General features: G+C 40.8%; 1 protein-coding gene across 2 annotated transcripts in view; it reads left to right on the top strand.

The window, feature by feature from the left end:
* The window catches only part of DPYSL3 (dihydropyrimidinase like 3), a 140,932-nt gene extending 120,217 nt beyond the window's left edge, over positions 1-20,715 (top strand). For both annotated transcript variants that reach the window (XM_066591263.1, XM_066591264.1), the window contains exons 8-14: positions 677-797; positions 8,498-8,654; positions 10,118-10,259; positions 11,916-12,086; positions 15,000-15,179; positions 18,436-18,598; positions 20,206-20,715. In XM_066591263.1, coding sequence (XP_066447360.1) covers positions 677-797; positions 8,498-8,654; positions 10,118-10,259; positions 11,916-12,086; positions 15,000-15,179; positions 18,436-18,598; positions 20,206-20,297 — 1,026 coding nt within the window. In that variant the 3' untranslated portion in view covers positions 20,298-20,715. The remainder of the gene's footprint in view (positions 1-676; positions 798-8,497; positions 8,655-10,117; positions 10,260-11,915; positions 12,087-14,999; positions 15,180-18,435; positions 18,599-20,205) is intronic.
* Positions 20,716-21,135: the final 420 nt, after the last annotated feature.

Below are 21,135 nucleotides of genomic sequence, written 5' to 3'. Positions count from 1 at the left end.
TTGAATTTATGCTGCCCTCTGTAGTCACATGTTTAATTTCCATACAGGGAATTGCCAATTGTGAAAGGACCAATGTCTCGACAAAAGAGGCCATTCAGTGTACATTAGAATGAAGCACATGGAAATTGTGTGATGTTCTTCTTCTAATCAATTGTTGGCTTTAAAAGTAAACTTTAGTTCTTCATTAGCTTGTACTCCTTGAAGTTTGCAGGTCTTGGGTTCCTAGTGCTGGAACAGGGAATATTAGGTTATTGTTTTAAACAGGGGAGTATGGGAGTGGATAGAGGGGTCAACCTATAGAATTTAGACTGGCTATACCATTAAATGATGACTAGGACCGAGCAGGCTCGCACTGCTTTTGTATCTTCATACAGGTATTTGATGTGAAACCCCTTTAAAAAGTTGATGAATTCTATGTAACAGTTGAGTGTGGACGATGACCATCGAGCCAACTAATACGTGGAAATTCTAATTGCTGGTTAAAGTTATTTAGCTAAATGGATACTTACTTAATAAAAGATGCTATAAGATATACGAGGTGTACAGAATGTAGCCATTTATCCAGTGGCGTTTGTGTACTGCTGTTGAATCCAAGTGCTTTTTTACCTGTTTGTGGATGTTCATGACTCTTCTTGTGTTACGTTCTTCAGTGTCCTGTGTCTCCTTGTTCTTTCAGCTGGAAGCAGAAGCTGTTTTTCGTGCCATAACCATTGCAAGCCAAACAAACTGTCCACTATATGTGACCAAAGTGATGAGCAAAAGCTCAGTAGACCTCATCTCCCAAGCCAGGAAAAAAGGTGAATCTCGAGAGATATGAGCATCCTGCTAAATTTAGTGCCTGTAGAGGAAGAATGATCATTATCGAAATGCACGGTGACCACTGAAATCTCTTTTGTGAGAGATATCTATTTAAAAGCCTGGAAACCCGATGGAGCCGAGTATTATTACCTCTAATTCTAGTTCTGTATAAATAGTGCATGGATAGACTGTGCTGTATGGATGGCATGTATCAATTAACATATAATGGCCTACAAATCCTGCAACCGGGATCATAAATTAGGGACCAGTCTGCACTGTAAAGGTCGTGAGAACGGCTTTAAGACGTCTATAAGATGGAACGGAATACAAAGACTATTTTATGCCCATTTTTACTGGTTTTACCTGAAATAACACATAAAGGGCTATAGAACCAAGTGTGAACATGCATTATTTTGCACATCTCTGTAAAGCCCAGGTCGCTAATAATTTATTTTCGGTGCTACATTGTTGAATACACTTTACTCTGCAGACAGGTTTTCCTACATAATGGGCTCCAAAACTCAGAATACCACATAGTTGTAACCTTATAATACAATTGCAGCTGTATATTCAAACCCATGTATAATGCTGCATAGTCTGGGCAAGGGTTGAGAGTGATACTGATACCTTCTATATAGTTTATACAAAGAGTCTGGTTGTTATGTAAATCAGATAATAGTGATATATCTAAACTTTTCGTTATAGCAATAACTATAGTGTATCTGTCCCATTTAATTGTCAAACAGACAGTTTGACAATTGCAGTTTAATTCTGTATTAACGTTGTAGTATATCATAAGTATATATAGAAATATTTTAGCTGAATTTGCTATTTATGGGGTTGTCTAATTTGGTCTGCCCCTATGCCTTTGACAGGTATAGCCAACTAACTGCATTTTTACAATCACACTACTAGCTAGATGCTGTTCTGGAACCTCAGCCATAGAAACATTTTTGGACTCTTGCTACACCCTAACTTTTGTTGCAACTTAAAGGCTATAGAAACCTTTGTGCATGACACATATCTTACAAGGTCCCTGCAAAAAAAAAAATGCACTTATCTTTTTTTTTTTTTTTTTGCATTGAATTTTCCTTCTTATGCATTTAGAAAACCTCATACTTGGTTTGCAGGCTCTCCTGCATTCAATTTTCTGGCTCTGTGGCATTCCCAGCACTAGTGAGCTTGTCTCTCTCATGAATGCACACAGGCTCAGTTCCTGAGCTGTGTAACATAACCATGCCCATTGAATACTACATCGTCTCTGCTTAGCTGCTTATCCTGTTCACCCTCGCTGCTGATAAGAGCAGAACATTCACCAGGAGTGAATTACTACCCTTCGTAATAGTAGCTTTCTCTGTTCTCTGTCCACCTGCTTGCCTCCACCATCCCCCAGCACTGTCATACAACCATCTCTAATAGCTCAGTAGAAAGGCAATGAATGCACATTCACAACAGGGGAGCAGGCGAGGGGAGGGGCTGAGAAACAACACGTCAACCTGACTGACAGAATTTGCTAAAATTTCCTCTGTGGTGCATTGGAGAACAATACCAGCATAGAAATCAAACAATTAGAAATGTTTAATAAAGACCCAATTACAAGAACTCTATATATCCAAGACTGCAGAGGTGTACATAGCCTTTAAATACCATCCTTTGTCCTCAACCTAGAGATTGAATGCTGATCATGAGTGGGTCCAAATAGTAGATTACAGACACTAGTGTCATATCATGCTAATAGAAAAATACCAGATATTCTTTACATCATAGTGCCAACATAATATTAATATCAACATAGAATTTTTTATTCAGGTATGTCCTTTACACACAATTGCCCATAATAATGTGTCAGCCATGTTGCATGCAAGTAGCCAGTTACCAGATGCTTAAATGTTGCTATTTGTTCCTGTGCTTGTCTGTGTAGTCAGAGATCAGCACTAGGGAAGACAGAGAAGTTGCATTATGTGATGATGTGTGAACTGTCCCACTATACCTTGGGGAATTTTATAAATTATGAGATGAAAGTAACATCCATTGGTATAAACAAATGAGTAAAAGGGAAAGGTAGGTGAATAACGAGAACCGGGTAAACAAAGAGAAACAAAATTGTAGACAAAGCTCCTGTGGGTTAATAAGGTATATGGCTCTGCAAGAACAGCAGAATCCTATAATTATACAGATATGAACTGATTGCAAGATATCCAGGCTTCCCTCTATGTGTAAGAATTTTCAGAATGTAGATGTGTTACTTGCGGATATGTTTTCATGAAAAAAATGTTCGGTTGACTAAATTGATAGTTTCATCTATTTTAGGGATTCTTTTCCAATATCTAAGAATAACCAAGTTTGATAATGCTAGCACTTTACAGCCTAGGGTTCGAAATTTTGGTAGAATTAGGCTGAAGAGGGAGAATTCTGTTCTGTAGAACCAACTAAGGAAGATAGTAATTGAAATACAGAGTCCCAAAACTTCTGGAGAAGAGGGCAGTTCCACACAATATGAAGAACCCCTGCCTCCACGATTTCTCCAACCATCTGCCGAACAATTAGGGTATATTTTAGACAGACAGATTGGTGTGTAATACTATCTCACTATGATTTTCATTATGGTGTCCTCATGAGTGCTACACTTGTGTGTCCTATGAGTTAGATAGAGGTTTGCTTCTACTGTGTCACTAAATTTTTGACCTAGCTCACTTTCCGACTCGTTCCGAGGGTATGTTTTTTGAAAACTAGCACAATCGTGTAGTATATATTTTCCAAACATTCAGATATGGGATGGCATATTGGAACAAGTGTAACCTAATATATTATTTCGGGAGAGAGCATCGTTATTTTGACAAGTCATCAAATGGTTTCCATATTTTTAAAGATGTTTGAGTTAGCGGGAAAAAGTGGGGTGGATAAAGTTCCACAAAGGAACTATAAGTAAAGATTTAATCAGGATAGGAGAAACTAGATGGTGTTCAATGTGGACCCAATGTTTTTGGCTTTCAGGCCTCCACTATGGGGCTAATTAGGAGACAAGTGTTGCTATGTAGTAGTTTTGAATATCTGTGAGACCTAGCCCTTCTATCCATCTATCTTTAGTAAGTAAAGTGCTTGGTCACCCAAGGTTTATGTTGCACTGAAACAAGTTGGGATAGGGTTCTTTTCACATCCGTTAGAAATATGGTAGTTTCATAGGGAGGGTACGAAATGGGTAGAACCGGTTTGGCAGTAAATGCATTTTGAAAGTAGCAATTCTTCCTAGCCACGATATTTTGAATTCAGATTTTCAGTCTTCCTGAAATACCCTTAGTATAGGATTGAAATTGTGTTGATAACAATGACCGCTCTACATAAAAATCTTTATCATAGTATTTTATACCTTCATTTTGCCAATCAAAGGGGTATTTGCTTTGTAGATGGTCATTGGAATATTTATAGGTAAAACTCTTATGATTTCTAGTGCATTATCAAGAGATGGTATGGGATCTGTTAATGTGAGACTATCATCTGCGTATAGTGATATTAGATGGGAACGGTCACCGATCTGTATTCCTTTAATTAAAGTATATTCTCTGAGGGTTTGGGCTAATGGTTCTAGGGATAGTATGAAGTTTAGTTGGATTACTGGACACAGAGCAACCCTGTCTGGTGCCATTTGTAAATTTAAAGTCATCCAATGGCGTCCTGTTGGTGAATACTCATGCCGATGGGTTTGAGTACAGTGCAGATATAGCTTTGAAGAAAAGGCCACCAAAAACCATTTTAACTGGAGTTGCAAAGCGTACGCTCAATTCATACAATCAAAAGTCTTTTTACCAGCTAAAGCAAGACAGACTGAGAGAACCTTTGTGGATTCCCTGTACTGTCAAAGCCAAAGGTTTAGGACCCTTCCAGTATTATCCGAAGCCTGTTGACCTTTCACAAATCCAGCATGATCTTCCATGATCACAGAAGGTAGGATAGACGTCAATCTAGAGGCTAGGATTTTTGGACAAATTTTAATATTGGTGCTTAGTAGGGATATAGGATGAATGAACTGGGGGGTGTTTGGTTGCTTCCCTGGTTTAGGGTGACTATTAGGCCTCATGTCCACGGGCAAATTAAGAATTAAAATCTGGAGCGTTTTTCCTGCACACGGATCTGCGCCCCATAGGAATGCATTGACCACCCGCGGCAAGATAAATACCCGCGGATGGTCAATAAAAGTGAATTTAAAAATTTCTGGAGCATGAAAAAAAAATAGGCATGCTCCATTTTAGTGCGGATCACGCGTGCGGGAGCTCATAGAGCACATAGCTCAATTGATCTCCCGCATGAAAAATAAAAGGCAATTACAGTGCATCCGCACTGAATCCGCAGCCCAAATCCGCGTTACAAATCCGCAGCGAATCTGATTTTCCCCGTGGACATAAGGCCTTAGGGTTTGTTGATTTTTCTTTAGAAAAGGAACCTTCCATAACCACCAATTGAAAGGTCCTGCACAGGTGCGGGGATAAAATATTTTGAAAAATCTTATGGTAGGCATTTGCGAGGCCCTCTGTACCAGGTGATGTACAAACTGTCAGGGAGTTTATATGTTTGAGCACTTCCATTGTTGTAATTGGTGAATCTAGCATTACCTTTTTGATCTCGAGAAGAGTGAGTAGAGTAATATTTAGCAAGAATTTTTGAATTTGATGTGTAGTACTTGGAAACGTAAAAGAGTTGTCTCTTAGGTTATATTAGGCCGAGTAATAATCTTGAAATCTATTTGCTATATCTATAGTGTTTTTGTGAGTTTACCAAAATTAGCTATGGGATTTGTGATTTTAGATGTTGGGCTTTAAGTCCAGACGCTAGTAGCTTTACAGATTTATTATTTTATGACTTTAATCTGTTTGTTTTTTTCCCATAATTTTGTAGTAACTTCTGGAGTTTATGTCTATATTAAAAGGTCTTTTCTGCTTGTTGGGGTGTCGAGCCTTTATTTTTTAAAGTAAGTTGTTTAGGGTTTTAGTCTTTTCTTTTTTCTATGGTGGCCTTTTCTAATAATGGAGCCTCCTATACATGCTTTGTGGTCATTCCATTAAGGCATGTGGGTTTTTCTCTAAATTATTTTTACGTTCTATTTGCTATGGCGAAGAGTTACTACTATGTTGTTGGTTGGTTGTATAGTTCAGCTAAGGTCAATGAGATAGCGACATGATCAGACCAGGTGATCGTTTCAATCATCTATTCTTTAGAAAGCAAGAATAGTACATTTCTGTCTGATATGAACATGTCGATCCTTGAGTAGTTATTATGGACATTCGAGTGAAAGTAGTAATCGCGCTCCAAGTTGTGCATTGCTCAACAAATGTTGAAAAGATCCTTCTTCCACCAGATGTCAGCTAAGACTTGAGCCTGTTTGCATAAGTTGGAGCTGGTGGCCATATTGTCTGATACTGCATTAAAATCATCGCAGATTTTTTTGTTTCTTTTTTATTGGGAGCATAAATTAAAAAATATATATGCTGTGCTATTTATACAACAGACTATTATAACGTATCTGCCTTGGAAGGTGTGGGGGAGGTGGGGGGGGGGGTTGTTCTCTTGAATAAGCTGAGATGCTACAGAGTTTTTAATTGCAACTAGAGCCCCCCTCGACTTCGTAGTAAAGTGAGACTGAAAGATTGTGGGGTAGCTAGGATTGTTTATGTGGAAGGCATCTTTCGATTTTATGTGTGTTTCTCGTGCACAAAAACATCCGGGGACAGTGTTTTTAACATTTTCACACATAAGCGCGTGTTTCTGTGGGCTATTGAGCCCCTTTAACATTTAAAAAGCTATCTAAATTACCATGTTTACCAGTAAGTAAAAGAAGCATAGTTCCATGGAGTCTTTTTCAATAAAAGCAGTACAAGGCTGACCTCATGGGAGTAGCGTTCTTGTGTCGTCTTGGCCATTGCTGGTTCCTGGTAAGTAGTAAAGGAGGAAAATGGAGAAAAACAAAAAGATACAACCACAACAGCAAAAAGTCCTTCACCGCTTTGCAAGTGGGAAAGAAAATGTAGCAGCTCGCCTGAAGCTGAGAATCGCGTGTAGGGATAAAAGTTCCCCAATATATCTGAATATTGGGAGTTTCATAAAGTCTCAACAGCAGGGCAAATTTAAGGTCAACTATGGTTTTATTTGCGAGACCTCACTGCATGCTATTCCTCTGGAAGAAGATGACTGGTCTGTCCAGGATCCCTAGTAGGCAAAGAGACGTCTGGATTCCATTGTTGCAGGAAGGTGATTTCTTCATTTAACGATTTGATGATGGAAGTGGTGTTGTGGGTTATCAGGAATTGTCTCTGGGATCTCTCTGAACTTGATATTATTGCGGCGTGACCTGTCTTCCAGGTCCAACACTTTATTTTGAAGTTTCTCAAGTTCCAATTCTAGATCATAGTGTGAGTCTATAAGATTATTGTGCGATTAAATAAATTCTGCCATTTTGGTTTCCATATGGGTAATTCTGGATTCTGCTTCAGAGATTGTTGAGTTGAGCGGTTGAATAACTTGAGCAAAATTAGATTGTAGGGAAATTTGTAGGGCTTTTAGCATCGTTTTCATAGCGGTCACCGATTATGATGATAACAGGAATGTCCTCAATAACATCTGTGAAAGCAGGTAATATAGCTTAAAGAGAGATTTGGTCACACACCCGTGTGTCTGCAAAGAGAGCTCATCCTCTGTCTTTTTGTTTTGCTGGGCTGACCGAGGGAAAAGAGGCCACACCCGCCATGTTGTCAGAGAGTTGATGATGTTGACGGTTTTCCTTTTGAGCTTGAGTGGATTTACGAGGTTTGGCTGAAAGTTCTTGCTGGTCAATGGTTAAGAGCTGCACCTTCACCTCATCCCCTTAGATTTTGCATGCTCAGGTGAGCGTTCTGCAGGTTCAGACACAGGAGCTTCTATGTAAGTCTCCAGCCGCGCCATCTTGGTCCCGCGCCGGGGACTGAAAGAAGTAGAAGTTGATCAGCCAAGGTTGCTTCTGTCTCAACGACATCCAGGAGAACTGGGCAGCAGGTGAGGTCCATTTAGCTGTGGATTTGATGAGAGATTGTTGCTTTAGAGCCACGTTGAGTCAGGAGCTCTGCAGTTAGGCAGCCATCTACTTCGGCAGCCAAGCCAAGGACATTCATGCCTTGTGTAGCTCTCAGTTTTGGAGACCATTATTAAGCTATAGCTGTCTATAGATTAAAATCTATATTTACTCTGGCACTCCCAGCCGCAAGTTCCCTGCAATTGTCTTGTTTTTGGTAATCCCTTTATTTTATTTTCCTTTTGTACAGTCATAGCAATGGGTATTATTATTTTGACTTTCATCTATTTGTATGTAGCATTGTCCTTTCTCATGCAATAGAAAAATAACAAATTTTCAAATCTACTTTCTGGTCCTTTGCTACAATCTCAGTGATTTGACTGGACATACAAAGCTATGTCACATGACAACGAGCGATCATGTCACTTTGCCACTCCACTGCAGTCCTAAGGGAAAATGAGGGACATGGGGGCTGCAGGGGCAGAAGACTATAGGTTATAGTCTCTTTTTGTCAGGCTTAGCATGTGTTGCATTTTGGCCCCAGCTGTGATTGTAGCTTCAGAACATATAGTTTTATATTCTATTTTTCTGGATACACGAGTTACATGTATTGATGCACTAAATTTTACTTCAATGTTAACATATCAAACTGTCAATTTTCAGGTAATGTCGTTTTTGGAGAACCAATCACGGCTAGTCTGGGCACTGATGGTACACACTACTGGAGCAAGAATTGGGCTAAAGCTGCGGCTTTTGTGACATCACCACCCCTGAGTCCTGACCCTACCACCCCTGACTATATCAACTCCCTTTTGGCTAGGTAAGGAAATAGCTTACTAATACTGGATGCCAGGCTTTTAGGTCATTGCTTATTTGTCTGTCTCCTGAATTTACCTGTTAAGTGTTCTTCATGTACCAACCTCTAGCTTGGATCAGTGGGCATGGAGCCACTGTGCCACACACTGGTTTGAATTTGGTCCAAATCCAGTAGTGACATCTAAGGAACCTAGGTCTTCATCCTTTCACCCCACCAGTCGAGGTCTGGGCTTCACTGTGGGGTTCCTAGGCCATTACATGGAGGTGGTGGCAGCTGATGTTACAATAGACAATAGTGCAGTATGGAGAGTGTGAACAGAGGCATAGTCAGAGAAATTCAGGTAAAGGCAGGCACCATAACTTCAACACATGGCACAGTCCAGAGATCAGGGTACACAATGCAGGTTCAACAAGGCCAACAGTCACAGTAGACGGAAGACAGGATAACAGTCAATTTACATGCGTAGGCCAGGAGTGGTGAATGCAGAGAAGTCAGGAATAACCAGAATCCAAACCAGGAAATGAGAACAACTAGTACCTTCATCTAGACCAAAAAAAAACCAAAAGCTTGGGCACCTTCCTCAGAGGGAAGGTGCCTGCTTATAACAAGAGGTGCTCCATGATTGGCAGGAGACAGAATAGTTGAGTGTACTCTGGACCTTCTAAGGCTGCAGTCGTGTGCCCTTCGGACAGCAGAGGGGGACAGGCAGGAGGCTGGATGTCTGCCATGGACATGGGGAGACTGTGCCACGGCCAACAGCGGAGGGAAATTGGGCAAAATGTCAGCCGCGGCTACGAAGAACAACATAATCTTAGCATAATTGGGAATAATGCTCATAGAAAGAATACACTGTCATATATATTAGTTTCGGATTCTGTGACTGTAAAGTGTGCTGCCAGTTTTAAAAATCATTTTATTTTTAGACAGAAAAAATCTTTATTGAGGTCAAGGTCCATTTCTCTAGGATACAGAGGTCCACAGGCCTTGTGCAGCCAATTTTGAGGCTTGAGGGAGGGGGGGGGGGGGGGGGGGCAGAAGACAATTCTCTTTTGATAGCTTCACGTTACAGAACAGTAGCGCTGTCAGTTGCTTAAAAGGTAGATGTCCACAGAATTAAAAAATGGGTGAAGAATACATTATTATGTACGTGCTGTGTAGTAAATGAGACACTTGGTCAGATGTAATTACTTAGCTGCATTCTGCAGAATAAATGACCTCATTACTCAATGCCATTCACTGGAAGAAAAGCAGACCGGCTGCTCCTCAGAGAACACCCCATGATGTATTGTTTCTCAACGGACATTTGATATAGTTTATCATTTCTTGCGAATCATGTGCAGCCAGAGAACTCATCCGTCGTGTTATTAGAAACTCATTACTGCCACCTAATGGTCGTATGTTGAAGTCAGGCAGCGGAATCCGAATTATTACAGTGTAACAAGCAAACTTTTGTGCTGTCTTTACAGTGGAGATCTGCAGGTGACTGGCAGTGCTCATACTACATTCAGCACAGCACAGAAGGCTATTGGGAAGGACAACTTTACTCTTATTCCGGAGGGAACAAATGGTATCGAGGAGAGAATGTCTATCATCTGGGACAAGGCAGTGGTAAGAAAGTAACAGTGCCAGTATGATGATCTTTACTTCTGTTATGTTCTGGTGAATGCTGTATGCAGTCATGTCCAAGCTTATCAATGAATTCACTGAATGGCCGAGCGCTGCCTGTGATTAGCTGAGCGCTGTGACCAATCACAGGTAGCGCTCAGCTGTCATTCAATAACTGGCCGAGCTCTAACAGTGATTGGCTGAGCGTTCAGCAAATCAGACACAGCCCTTTATGCAGGCAGGGATTTTAAATCCCCGCCTGCTGAAAGAACTTAATTTTGGTGACGGGACACAAGCAGCTAGACACGCCGAGCCCCAGGCAGCGGTGGAGAGGCAAGTATACATTTTTTTTTTGTTTTTTTTTTTTCATGTGAATGAGGCCTGAGTACGGGACCCTCACTCGAGTATAAGCTGAGGGGGGCTTTTTCAGCATAAAAAATGTGCTGAAAAAGTCGGCTTATACTTAAGTAAATATGGTAAATTAATTATTTTTATTTTAGATGTATAGTGTTTTTTTTTTGTTTTTTTTTTACAGTATGCCTTAACCCCTTCCAATCCAATTTCCCTGCCACCCGCACACTCTCCAGCTCTTATTTAATTTGAGAGGGAAAACACTTTGTGGATTCCTTGGAATTACTCAAAAGAAACGCATACAAATGATGTCACAATGATTTTATTAGCAATTTTTTGAAAATGAAACCTGAGTTAATAGGTATATTACACTATGCAGAGAAGAGCTGCGATGTCAGACCTCTCCCCTGCATATTGTAATATACACATACAGAAGAGTGGTCCGATATCACAGATCTCTTCTGTATTGAGTGAGAAACGTGTGGGACCTTGTCCGACAGTGGAGCTATGCAGGTAAATCTCACTGTCCGATGAGATCCGACACTGGATTGGAAAAATAAATGTTATGTATATTTTATTCTGCATTTTAGTCTAGTTGAGTATTCTTATAAGGAATCCATATAAAACCTTTAAGGGCACTTTCAGACACAGCATTTGTTCTGAAAAAACACACCAGGTTTTTTTGGACCAGAGCTAAAATTGGATTCAAAGTAAATGGGAAGTCCAGAAGAGGGACGTATACTTTTCCTATAATATAAGCAGAAGGTGTTTGAACAGTTAGTGTCCATTATAACAAGCCCACGTGACTTAAGGTACCTTTGCATGGGACAATTGTTGCCGAAATGATCACTATCCCATGTATAAGCGATTGCCAAGGCACTGAGTGACAATTCACTTATTTGTTGGGAGTTGCTTGGTTTTTGGCTCCCCTAAAAACCAAGCAACTTGTTAGGGCATGTAAACAGGAGTCACTTAATCTCTAAGTGACTGCCTGTTTACTGTGAATGGAGCTAGAACAGATGTCAGGCACTAAAGAGTCCAACAGTTGTCCCATGTAAAAGTACCTTTAGAGCATCTTCGAAAACCATCTGAGCAGGTACACCACCTTATCGCTGCCAGTAAAAGTGCTTAATATGCAGAACTGGGATCTCTTTGCCTGATTGGCTGAAGGTAGACTGCATGGCTGTGATTCCTTTCCCCAAAAACTTTTTGTGTTGATGGCAGATTCCTTTTGAAACAACTATGGGTGGACCAACTGTAGTGAAAAGTATATAGACTATCCTTACATGTGTGTTTTGTTGTTCTTAGGCTACAGGCAAAATGGACGAAAACCAGTTTGTGGCTGTAACAAGTACCAATGCCGCCAAGATCTTCAACCTGTATCCCAGGAAAGGGAGAATAGCTGTGGGATCAGACAGTGACTTGGTTATCTGGGATCCAGATGCAGTGAAAATTGTGTCCGCTAAAAGCCATCACTCAGTAAGTACCGTGGAGCCCAGTGGCAGAAAAGCTCAAGCATTGCCATGTCGTAACACGTAGAGTAGATGATGACTGGCGGTAATTTACTGCATCATTAAAATATTAGCTTTTTAATTTTTAAGTCTCAATCATCTAATTGTATGACAATGTGTGTTGGAGCCGTACGGCAGCAGACATGATTGGTCAACAATGACTAATCTAGATAATAAAAAATAATGTGGCAACTCCTCATTATCCCATAATGTGTCTGTGGCAATAAAATTAAAACCCTTATATAAGTAAATTTCTTCTGTGCCGAGTCAATGTTAAAACCAATGCATTCAAAAATAATATGATACTTTATGAATGATGACATTTTTTTCTGTTAGCTAGCCTAATTTAACCCCTGCAAGATCAAACCTATTTGTGCCTTTAATGAACAGGCCACATTTTGGAAATCTGGCATGTGTCACTTTAACTGAGAATAACTCTGTAAAGGTTTTGCATATCCAAGTAATCCTGGCATTTGTTTTTTGTACTTTATTTAGGTAGTAAAAGTAGACCCATACAATTTGCATATTTATTGAAAAAAAATTAAAAAAAGCACCAAAATTAAGGAACATTTAAGAAAAATGGTTTTGTATTACTTTTTCTTATCAGGTATATTTTCATTTGTTTTAATTTGAAAGCTCATTTGAAAACTGTTGCATATTTCTGAGCAATTTAGGAGACTTGCTAATTTAATGTATTTCAAAATTTTGAACTATATTGTTTTTGATTTTCATTTATATTTTTAATTTTATATAGGATTAAATTCAATGTATGTAATTACTAATTAATGTAAGGCTACATTCATATGCAGAGGTGTTGGTGCGGAAAATTTACCTCAAATTCCGCATTAAACCATTGATGCAGATTTTGACGTGGGTTCGCAACAGACTTTACCCCTTCGTTAGAAAGGGTGAAATTGTCTGAGAATCCCTGTCAGAATTTGAACCAGATGGTGTGGATCAGCGTAAAACTCCGCAGTGCAAAATATGCTACAGATTATGGTACAAATCCACACCTAAATCTGCTGCTTGTGACTGTATCCTTATAAATTTAATTTATTTGTAGATAAATTATTAAAAATGAACCCTACATTATATAATCGCAAATAGTATGTCATTGTAATAGGAGTTGTTATTTGGGGTTAATGCGTGGTGGTTCACAATACTTTAATCTTCTCTCTCCCCTCCAATCTCACTGGCAGGAGATGGGGGGAGAGAGGCTTTTACAGAGCTGAAATGCTGGGAAAGTTTGTTACTACATGTGGCTGTCACTCTGATGATGTCATCATGACTTGAACAAATCGGGTCCCGATGATGGCACCTGAACCACTCTCTCTTAGTAACAAACTATTTAAGGTGTTTAGTGGGGACATGATCGTACTCTGAGTGAAGAGAGTAAATTTATGTTGCTGCTGCATTGAGCCCAGCAGCCAGCAATGTAAACTTACTGTGGACTGTCAACAAGTGGTTCATGAACTAGCACAGTTTATCAGCATTATACTTGCAACTATATAGTTTATTCTAGAACTGCTTGCACACATCCTTTGGGGGAAAGTACACAACAAAGTGGTCAATATGAGAAAATACTAGGTTCAGTTCTCACCTGCTTCATGGCTTCCATTTTCTAATGGATTAAGAGTGGTTTCAGGCAGCCGTCTGCGCAAATATGCTCGCCCATACAGAGCCTAGTTGCACATAAAACAAGTTTTTTTTTCCTTGCCTGCTGTTTAAACTTCACGCCATAGCGCAGGGGGTTTGAAAAAAAAATAGCAAGAAAAAGCAGGTCCTATCTTTCCCATACATAGTATTAACTATGTGCGGTAAAGATAGGACTTGCCCTATCTTTTATCACCCATACAATTTAACGGTCGAGAATCCCGATAATAAAAAACAAAACCACTGAAATCAATTGAAGTCAGTGGTTTCGTTTTGTCATGGCCGCACAACAGTAGAAAAACATGTTCTTGTGTTTCAGTCCCAACAGAAAATAGAAGACTAAAGGACCCTTTTAGATCAAATTGGCTTTAGTGTGTCAAGCCTGGGTTACGTCCCTGAGGATCGCTGACCTCTCGGTCCGGACATGGGCACAACACGTGTAGAAATGGTCACCAGACTTGGAATTTCTTTAAAACTGGCGCCTGCCAGCATTTATTGCACACAGCAAACAACTTGTATGGTTTACACAGCATATTACACAATATTAAGGGTTCGTCACCTGCAGGGTCACCATCACTAACTGCACCAGGGTGTCTAGAGGGTGTCATACTCTTTTATACTAGCAATGGGCCCAGAACTGGTCTGCATGGACCTCATGCTCCCAGTCCTGATGCGGCATCTCTCACTGCTTCTCTGGCTAGCAGCCAGCTTTCTTACCCTGAGTGTGGTAGGAACTGATATTTTTATCTAGTTCCTGCCACACCAATAGGTGTTTTCTCACTCTTTGTTTCCAGAATGCCTGGCTGTAGCCCTCTGCACTCCTACATGGGGTTTGTAAGGTTTTCACTGTGTAGAATAGCAACTTAGCTACATATTACACTCCTTTGTCACCTGGTTGGAAGTGGTGTATAACTACTCTTCATCTTCGCCAATTCATCTTTAGCAAGAGTTCCTTAAATGTATTCTATAGGGATGCAGAAGAGCTGCATTTTAAGATCATCTAGAAAGTTTATGTACAGTCTGATGAACCACAGATAACAACTGAAAAGTCAACTCCACTACAACTCACTATAGGTTATTTGTAACTGTAATAAGCCTTGTATCGAAGCCTCTTAGAGAACGGAGTATTAAAGGATTTGGCACCAGAGGACAGGCTAGTTGGCTTTATAATTGTTGCTCATTAGAAATGTTTAATAACAGCAATTTAAAACTCTGTTTTATGTTCTAGACTGCAGAATACAATATCTTTGAAGGCATGGAGCTACGAGGAGCACCACTAGTGGTTATCTGCCAAGGCAAGATCATGATGGAGGATGGTACCTTACATGTGACCCAGGGAACAGGGCGCTTTATCCCCTGTAGTCCATTCTCTGACTACGTGTACAAGCGAATCAAAGCCAGGACTAAGGTGAGGTTATTGTAGAAAATGTGTTTTGTATTTTTTAAAGCTAAGTTCATTAGACCGATGCTGTATACAAAGAGATGTCTAGATAAATAGGGTAACGCCGTATAATGAAACACTGTGAAACTCAAAAAAAAGTTTATTATGTTTCTGAAATTTCTGATACAGTCATACTTATTCCATGTGGATATTCTTTAAGACAGACACAAAGCCTGAGGCCACCTGCACACAGGCAGGTTGGATTACGCATGCGGAATCCCGCAGTGGAATATGGCCCTGGCAGCAGCGGCATACGCGCGTACCTGTTGTTTCTTTGCTTTTTTTTGTACTGCGGATGATCCACATGGCCCACTGTCGGACATGCGCAGTACAGATTTTATTTTTCTTTTAACTCCTGCTTTTCCCGCATCATTGCCTGTGGAAAGGTTGCGGTTTCCGCATCATCCCTAATGTCAATTGCGGAAAGATCGTGGCTCAGAAGGCTTTTTATTGACTTCAATGGAAGCCGTCTGTGTGGAATCCGCGTAAGGCCGCCTGCAGACGAGCGGGTCGGATCCGGCAGCGAGAATTCTCGCCGCGCGATCCGACCCGAGAGCCTGCAGGGACGAGCGCGTACTCACCCGCGCCTGGCGGCCCCGGCTCTTTCATGTGCCGGCTGCCGCGCAGACCGGAGCCGGCGGCCAGGTGAGTGCGTGCCCCGCAGAAAATTAGGACATGCCGCGGTTTATTTGCCGCGCGAGATTTCGCGCGGCCAAACCGCGGCCGTCTGCATAGGAGTGCGTATTTTAATGCACTCCTATGCAAACTTTCAGCGGCGGAAATCCCGCGGGAAATCCCGCGGCGGGATTTCCGCTCGTGTGCAGGCGGCCTAAAGATGAAGCATGCTGCAATTTTTCCTCTGCAAGCGAAAAACGCAGTTGGTTTCCACTTGTGTGCAGGAAGAATCACTGGTCCATGGCATGCTATGGACTGTATTAGCTGCGGAACCCAGAGGCGGACGCCCACTACGGATTCCGCAATGCAAAGCCGCTTATGTGCAGGCGGCCTGAATCTGTACTACTGAAACATTCTGATAACATGTCCAGTTTCAATTTTGGCACAGGAACCTATACCATGCTCATCAAAAGTTTGTACACACCTTTTCATTCTGTTTCTTTTGTATGTTGTGGATTTATATTGATAACATGAAAACCATGATGGAACATGTATGGAATGGTAGTAAAATAAAAAGCGTAAAACATGTTTTATATTCTAGATTCTTCAAAGTAACCTTCTTTTACTTTGATGACAGCTTTGCACACTCTTGGCATTTACTCAATCATGTGGCAGTCACCTGGAATGGTTTTTCAACAGTCTTGAAGATTTCCCAGAAGTACTGAGCACTTGTTGGCTGTTTTTTTTTTTTCACTCTGTGGTCCAACCCATCCCAAACTATTAAGTTTAGGTCAGATTGTTCTAAAAGCCATGTCATCTGACACAGCACTCCATCACTCTGGATATGGTCAAATAACCCTAAAGGAGTGTTTGTGATCAATGTCTTGTTGTCAAAACCAAATATGGTCCTACTAAGCATAAACCAGCTGGGATGGCATGCCACTGCAGAATGCTGTGGTAGACATGGTGGTTAAGATTTTGCATAAATAACCAACAGAGTCACCAGTAAAGCACTCCCACACATCACACCTCATCCTTCATACTTCACGGTGAGACTACATATGTAGAAACCATCCATTCAGCTTCTCTGTGCCTCACAAAGACATGGCGGTTGGAATCAAAAATCTCCAATTCTGACTCAGAGCAAAGTACAGATTTCCATTGGTCTAATGTGCATTTTCTGTGGTCTTGGCCCAATCAATTCTCTTCTTGTTGATGTTCTTCACTCGTGACTTCAACCATAATGGCCTGATTCTCATAGTCTCTGAACAGTTGAGGCTGAAATATGTGTGCTGCTTGATTTTTGTAAAAGCTTTAAAAGGTAATTTGTGATTTCTAAGGCTGATAAAATCATTAGAGGTCACTCTTGGTCTTCTTTACCTGGGTCGGTTCTTATGGCAGGCAGTTTCATCATAGAGTTTGATGGTTTTCATGACTACACTTGAGGATACCTTCAAAGTTCTTAAAATTTTCTGGATTGACTGACCTTCAGGTCTTAAAGTAACGATAAAAGTTTACTCCCTTGTTAGCCAGTAGAGCAAAATGTGCTTGTTCTCAGTAACAAAAAAACAAGTATTCTTGTAGACATATCATCTTTCAATGGCTAACAAAAATACATGATGTTATGGCAAGCTTTCAAACCTACTCAGGAGGAAGGACCCATAGTAGATTTGAAAGCTCGCTATAACATCGCGTCATTTTAAAGTAACGATGTACGGTTGTTTCTCTTAGTTGAACGGTTTTTGCCATGGCATGGATTAGAACAGTCGTTGAATAGGGCTAAACACTGTATGGATCTGTGTACCAACCCTACCTCTGTACAACACAGCTGATGGTCTCAAACACATATAGAAGACAAGAAATTCCACAAATTAACTCTTGACAAGGCATACCTCCTTAATTGAAAAACCATTCCAGTTGCCTTCCTCATGAAGCTGATTGAGAGAATGCGAAAAGTGTGCAAATCTGTCCTCAAAGCCAACAGGGACTACTCTGAGGATCTAAGATATAAAGCATTCTGGTTAATTCCATACATGTTCTTTTATAGTTTTCGTGTTTCGATATGAATTTACAATGTAGGAAAGAAAAAAAAAAAACAAGATAAACCATGGAATGAAAAAGTGTGTCCAAACTTTTGACTGGTAATTTAGATACCCCATACAATACCAAATGGAGTGTATTACGATTTGCCATTCAAGGTTTACTTGTCAGGACTGCAGTGCAAGTAGGGATCAATTATTTTTTTGTGCTGCTAGTATTGTTCCCACATCAACGAAGGTTGAGATAGATAGGATGTACCAACACATGCTGAAGGTTAGGCGTTTGACTCTAAGCTCCCTGAAATATAGTATAGCATTTTGAAGTCCGCTCTTGTGAGGAAGGCCCATTCTGAACTCATGGCTCTTATTTGCAACTTACAAACAGCTTGTGTACATAGCTGTATAGAGTTGAAGTTCAAGGATAAATCCGCTCTAGCTTTGATCATATTGTTGTCCTCTACCTGGGTAGAATGAGTTATGCAGTAGTAACACTCTAGAGATTGCTCGAAGACTTAGTGCTTTGTTATATATATTGCAATAGCCAAATACTTTTACTGTTTTCCATACAGATTGCAGATTTACATGCTGTGCCCCGGGGTATGTATGACGGACCAGTCTTTGATTTATCCTCAACTCCTAAAGCTGGCACTCCTGCAGGCTCTGCCAAGGGGTCTCCAACCAGACAGTCTGCACCAGTACGAAACTTGCACCACTCTGGATTTAGTCTAGGAGGTATGTATATAAATGCAGACCCTCACGTTTAAAAACAAATTTTAAGTACAAAATATTGATTTTGTTGAAGGAACTTTCCAGTGTTTTTAAAATGCCTTTTTTTTCTGGTTGGGTGATGGTAATTGTAGACCACTATTAGTATCCAACTTGACTGTTGAGTTTCTGTTACCGACAGCAGCAGTGCTAAAAGAAGCCCTTGTTGCTTCGAATCTCCTTTTTCAGTCTTCCAAAATTCCTTATCATTCAATAGCAGGATTAGGAATGGTTCCAGAATTATGTGCCCCTTTGGGTACAGAGCTATGCCCGTTTTACACAAGCCGAGAATTTCATGATTCTCGCTTGCCCGAGCGAATGAGCTGTTGACGTCATCACCAGCTCATCCGCGCTCGGGCAGCGTGTTCAGACTGCAAGGCTCTCGTTGAGAATCGTTAAATTCTCATGCACCAATCATTCAGGGTTTCACATTTCTATGTGACACATTGAATGGTCAGCGTTTAAACGGCACGGCTGATTTTTATGCCGGCTGAAACTCAACGACGGACGAGGCGGATGAAGCGCATATTTCTCATTCATCGTTCAGTCATTGGCTAGCGTTTAACCCTTTCCAATCCACTGTCTGACGTCTAAAGACATTATGATTTAAGGCTGTACAGCTCTGATATTGGAAGACATCCGTCGGGGTTCTCTTACTGTATATTGCCAGCCTCTCTGCTGTTGGAGCCTATCCAACGTGTCACCTCATGCAGTACTGGCTTTAGCCAGCATATAGCGCCGTTGTATAACAGCAGAAAAAGAGTAAGCCCCCTAGGAAAACCAGGATACAAATTGGATTGGGAAGGGTTAAACTGAATGATTATCATTCACTTGAGTTCATTGGAATGATTTTTGAAACTATAATCGTTCTGTCTATAAGCACCTTTAGAGTGGACAACCTGTGCGCATATAAACGTCACTATATGGTGCCCATAAGAACAGTGGCATAAGATCCTTTTAACTTAACTACTCATGTCCCGATAGCACTGCGGCCTGCATGGACTACGTTACAAAAGGTGACCATACAAATTCAATGTCTACTAGATGCAGGCAGACACCAACAGTCCATTCCACGATAGGTAACCAATGAGTCCCCTTGCACCCACCAACTGTACCCAAGCAGTCACATTGATTAAATAGTGCTGATGTCATCCTGAAGGTGGGACGTATTAGAACCTCTAGTGCCACTTAGCCAGCTCTGAAGTGCATAGTTCCCAGTTCTTGCAAATGTCTTTATACCTATCATCCTAATAAGTGGAGTGTAGGCTCTCCGTATACCTTAGTCATATCATTTGTTAGTTGGAGTGTTATTAAACATTATTGTGGGAGTTGGTTTGTGGCCTCCCGTTTCTGCCTCTTACTTAATACTTTAATGAAGTAGCTCACTGTATACTTTAAAGTTGGCAAAGACATTTTATTAGTGCAGAAGCTGTAATAACGTGTAACACAAATCTCGTCGTAAAATGTGAAAGCGTTGGTTTTATTCGTGTTTGCGGTGCTTTCATATCAAAGCTTAAGAACTGCATTTCTCATGCTGATTAAGCACCTAATATTCCAATATACTTCGTTCACAGGAAACCTGTCCGATGAGAGCGGCCAACGTTCTGCTAGCAGGAGAATCGTAAATCCCCCTGGTGGACGTTCCAATATAACATCTCTCAGCTAAATGACCAAGAGCCATAAGAGTGGGAAACGACCAAATGGTACAATTGGTATTTAAGAGAGGAGTTCACAGATAAATTAAAATTGGAGTGAAGATCAAGCTGAAGAATTCTTAACCTTCAGGCCTTATGTTTTACAATTGCTTTTTGCTACCTAGCTTTAAAAGTGTTGCTGTTTTATTTCTCCGTAATTGCATAGCCTTAATTTTCAACCAGTGCATGCAGTTCAGTAAGGTGCAGTTTCCAGAGAGGGTCCGGAAAGGTTCCATTCTCCTGTGGTTATTTTATGATTTTTTTTTTATGAGGCACTGAACACAGACATCTGTTGGATAAATACATTAGTTGTGAAAAATTCTGGATCTTCTGTCTACAAGCTTTTCTGTTTTTATACAAGAATTGCAATAAAATGGAGGTCCCACCCAATGTTGTGTTTTCCTGTGTCGTCTTCTTCATCGTCGCATGATAAGAGTTGTAGATCAGGTTAAAGAAGCCCAACTCGCCAACAGTAGGTGCTTTGTTTCATCTCTGCTCAGTTAGGGCCCTTCTATACGGGCCGCTAAATCGTTTAGTTGCCCACATCCAGCTGGAATCTAAACGTTCAGTGTAACTGCACGCCCCGACTGAACGGCGAATGTGAATTTGTTCGCTTCTCGTTCATTGATCAGTTTCTGCATGCAGATATGGCAGCCCGTGTTAACAGGCGGTAGTTCAGTTATGAATGATTGCTTACTGTCAATGGAGGTGGGTGGGTCGGAATGATCCCCAGCTGCCACGCCTTAATTCACTAGTGATGCTCATTCTTGGGTAACAGGAACGATTATCTCTGGGGCGACCTGTTGAGCA

Source organism: Eleutherodactylus coqui, chromosome 2, assembly GCF_035609145.1.
Source record: "Eleutherodactylus coqui strain aEleCoq1 chromosome 2, aEleCoq1.hap1, whole genome shotgun sequence".
In the NCBI taxonomy this organism is placed as follows: Eukaryota; Metazoa; Chordata; class Amphibia; order Anura; family Eleutherodactylidae; genus Eleutherodactylus; species Eleutherodactylus coqui.
The sequence above is the reverse complement of the archived record's forward strand: the minus strand, read 5'-3'. Positions and strand labels throughout refer to the sequence as shown.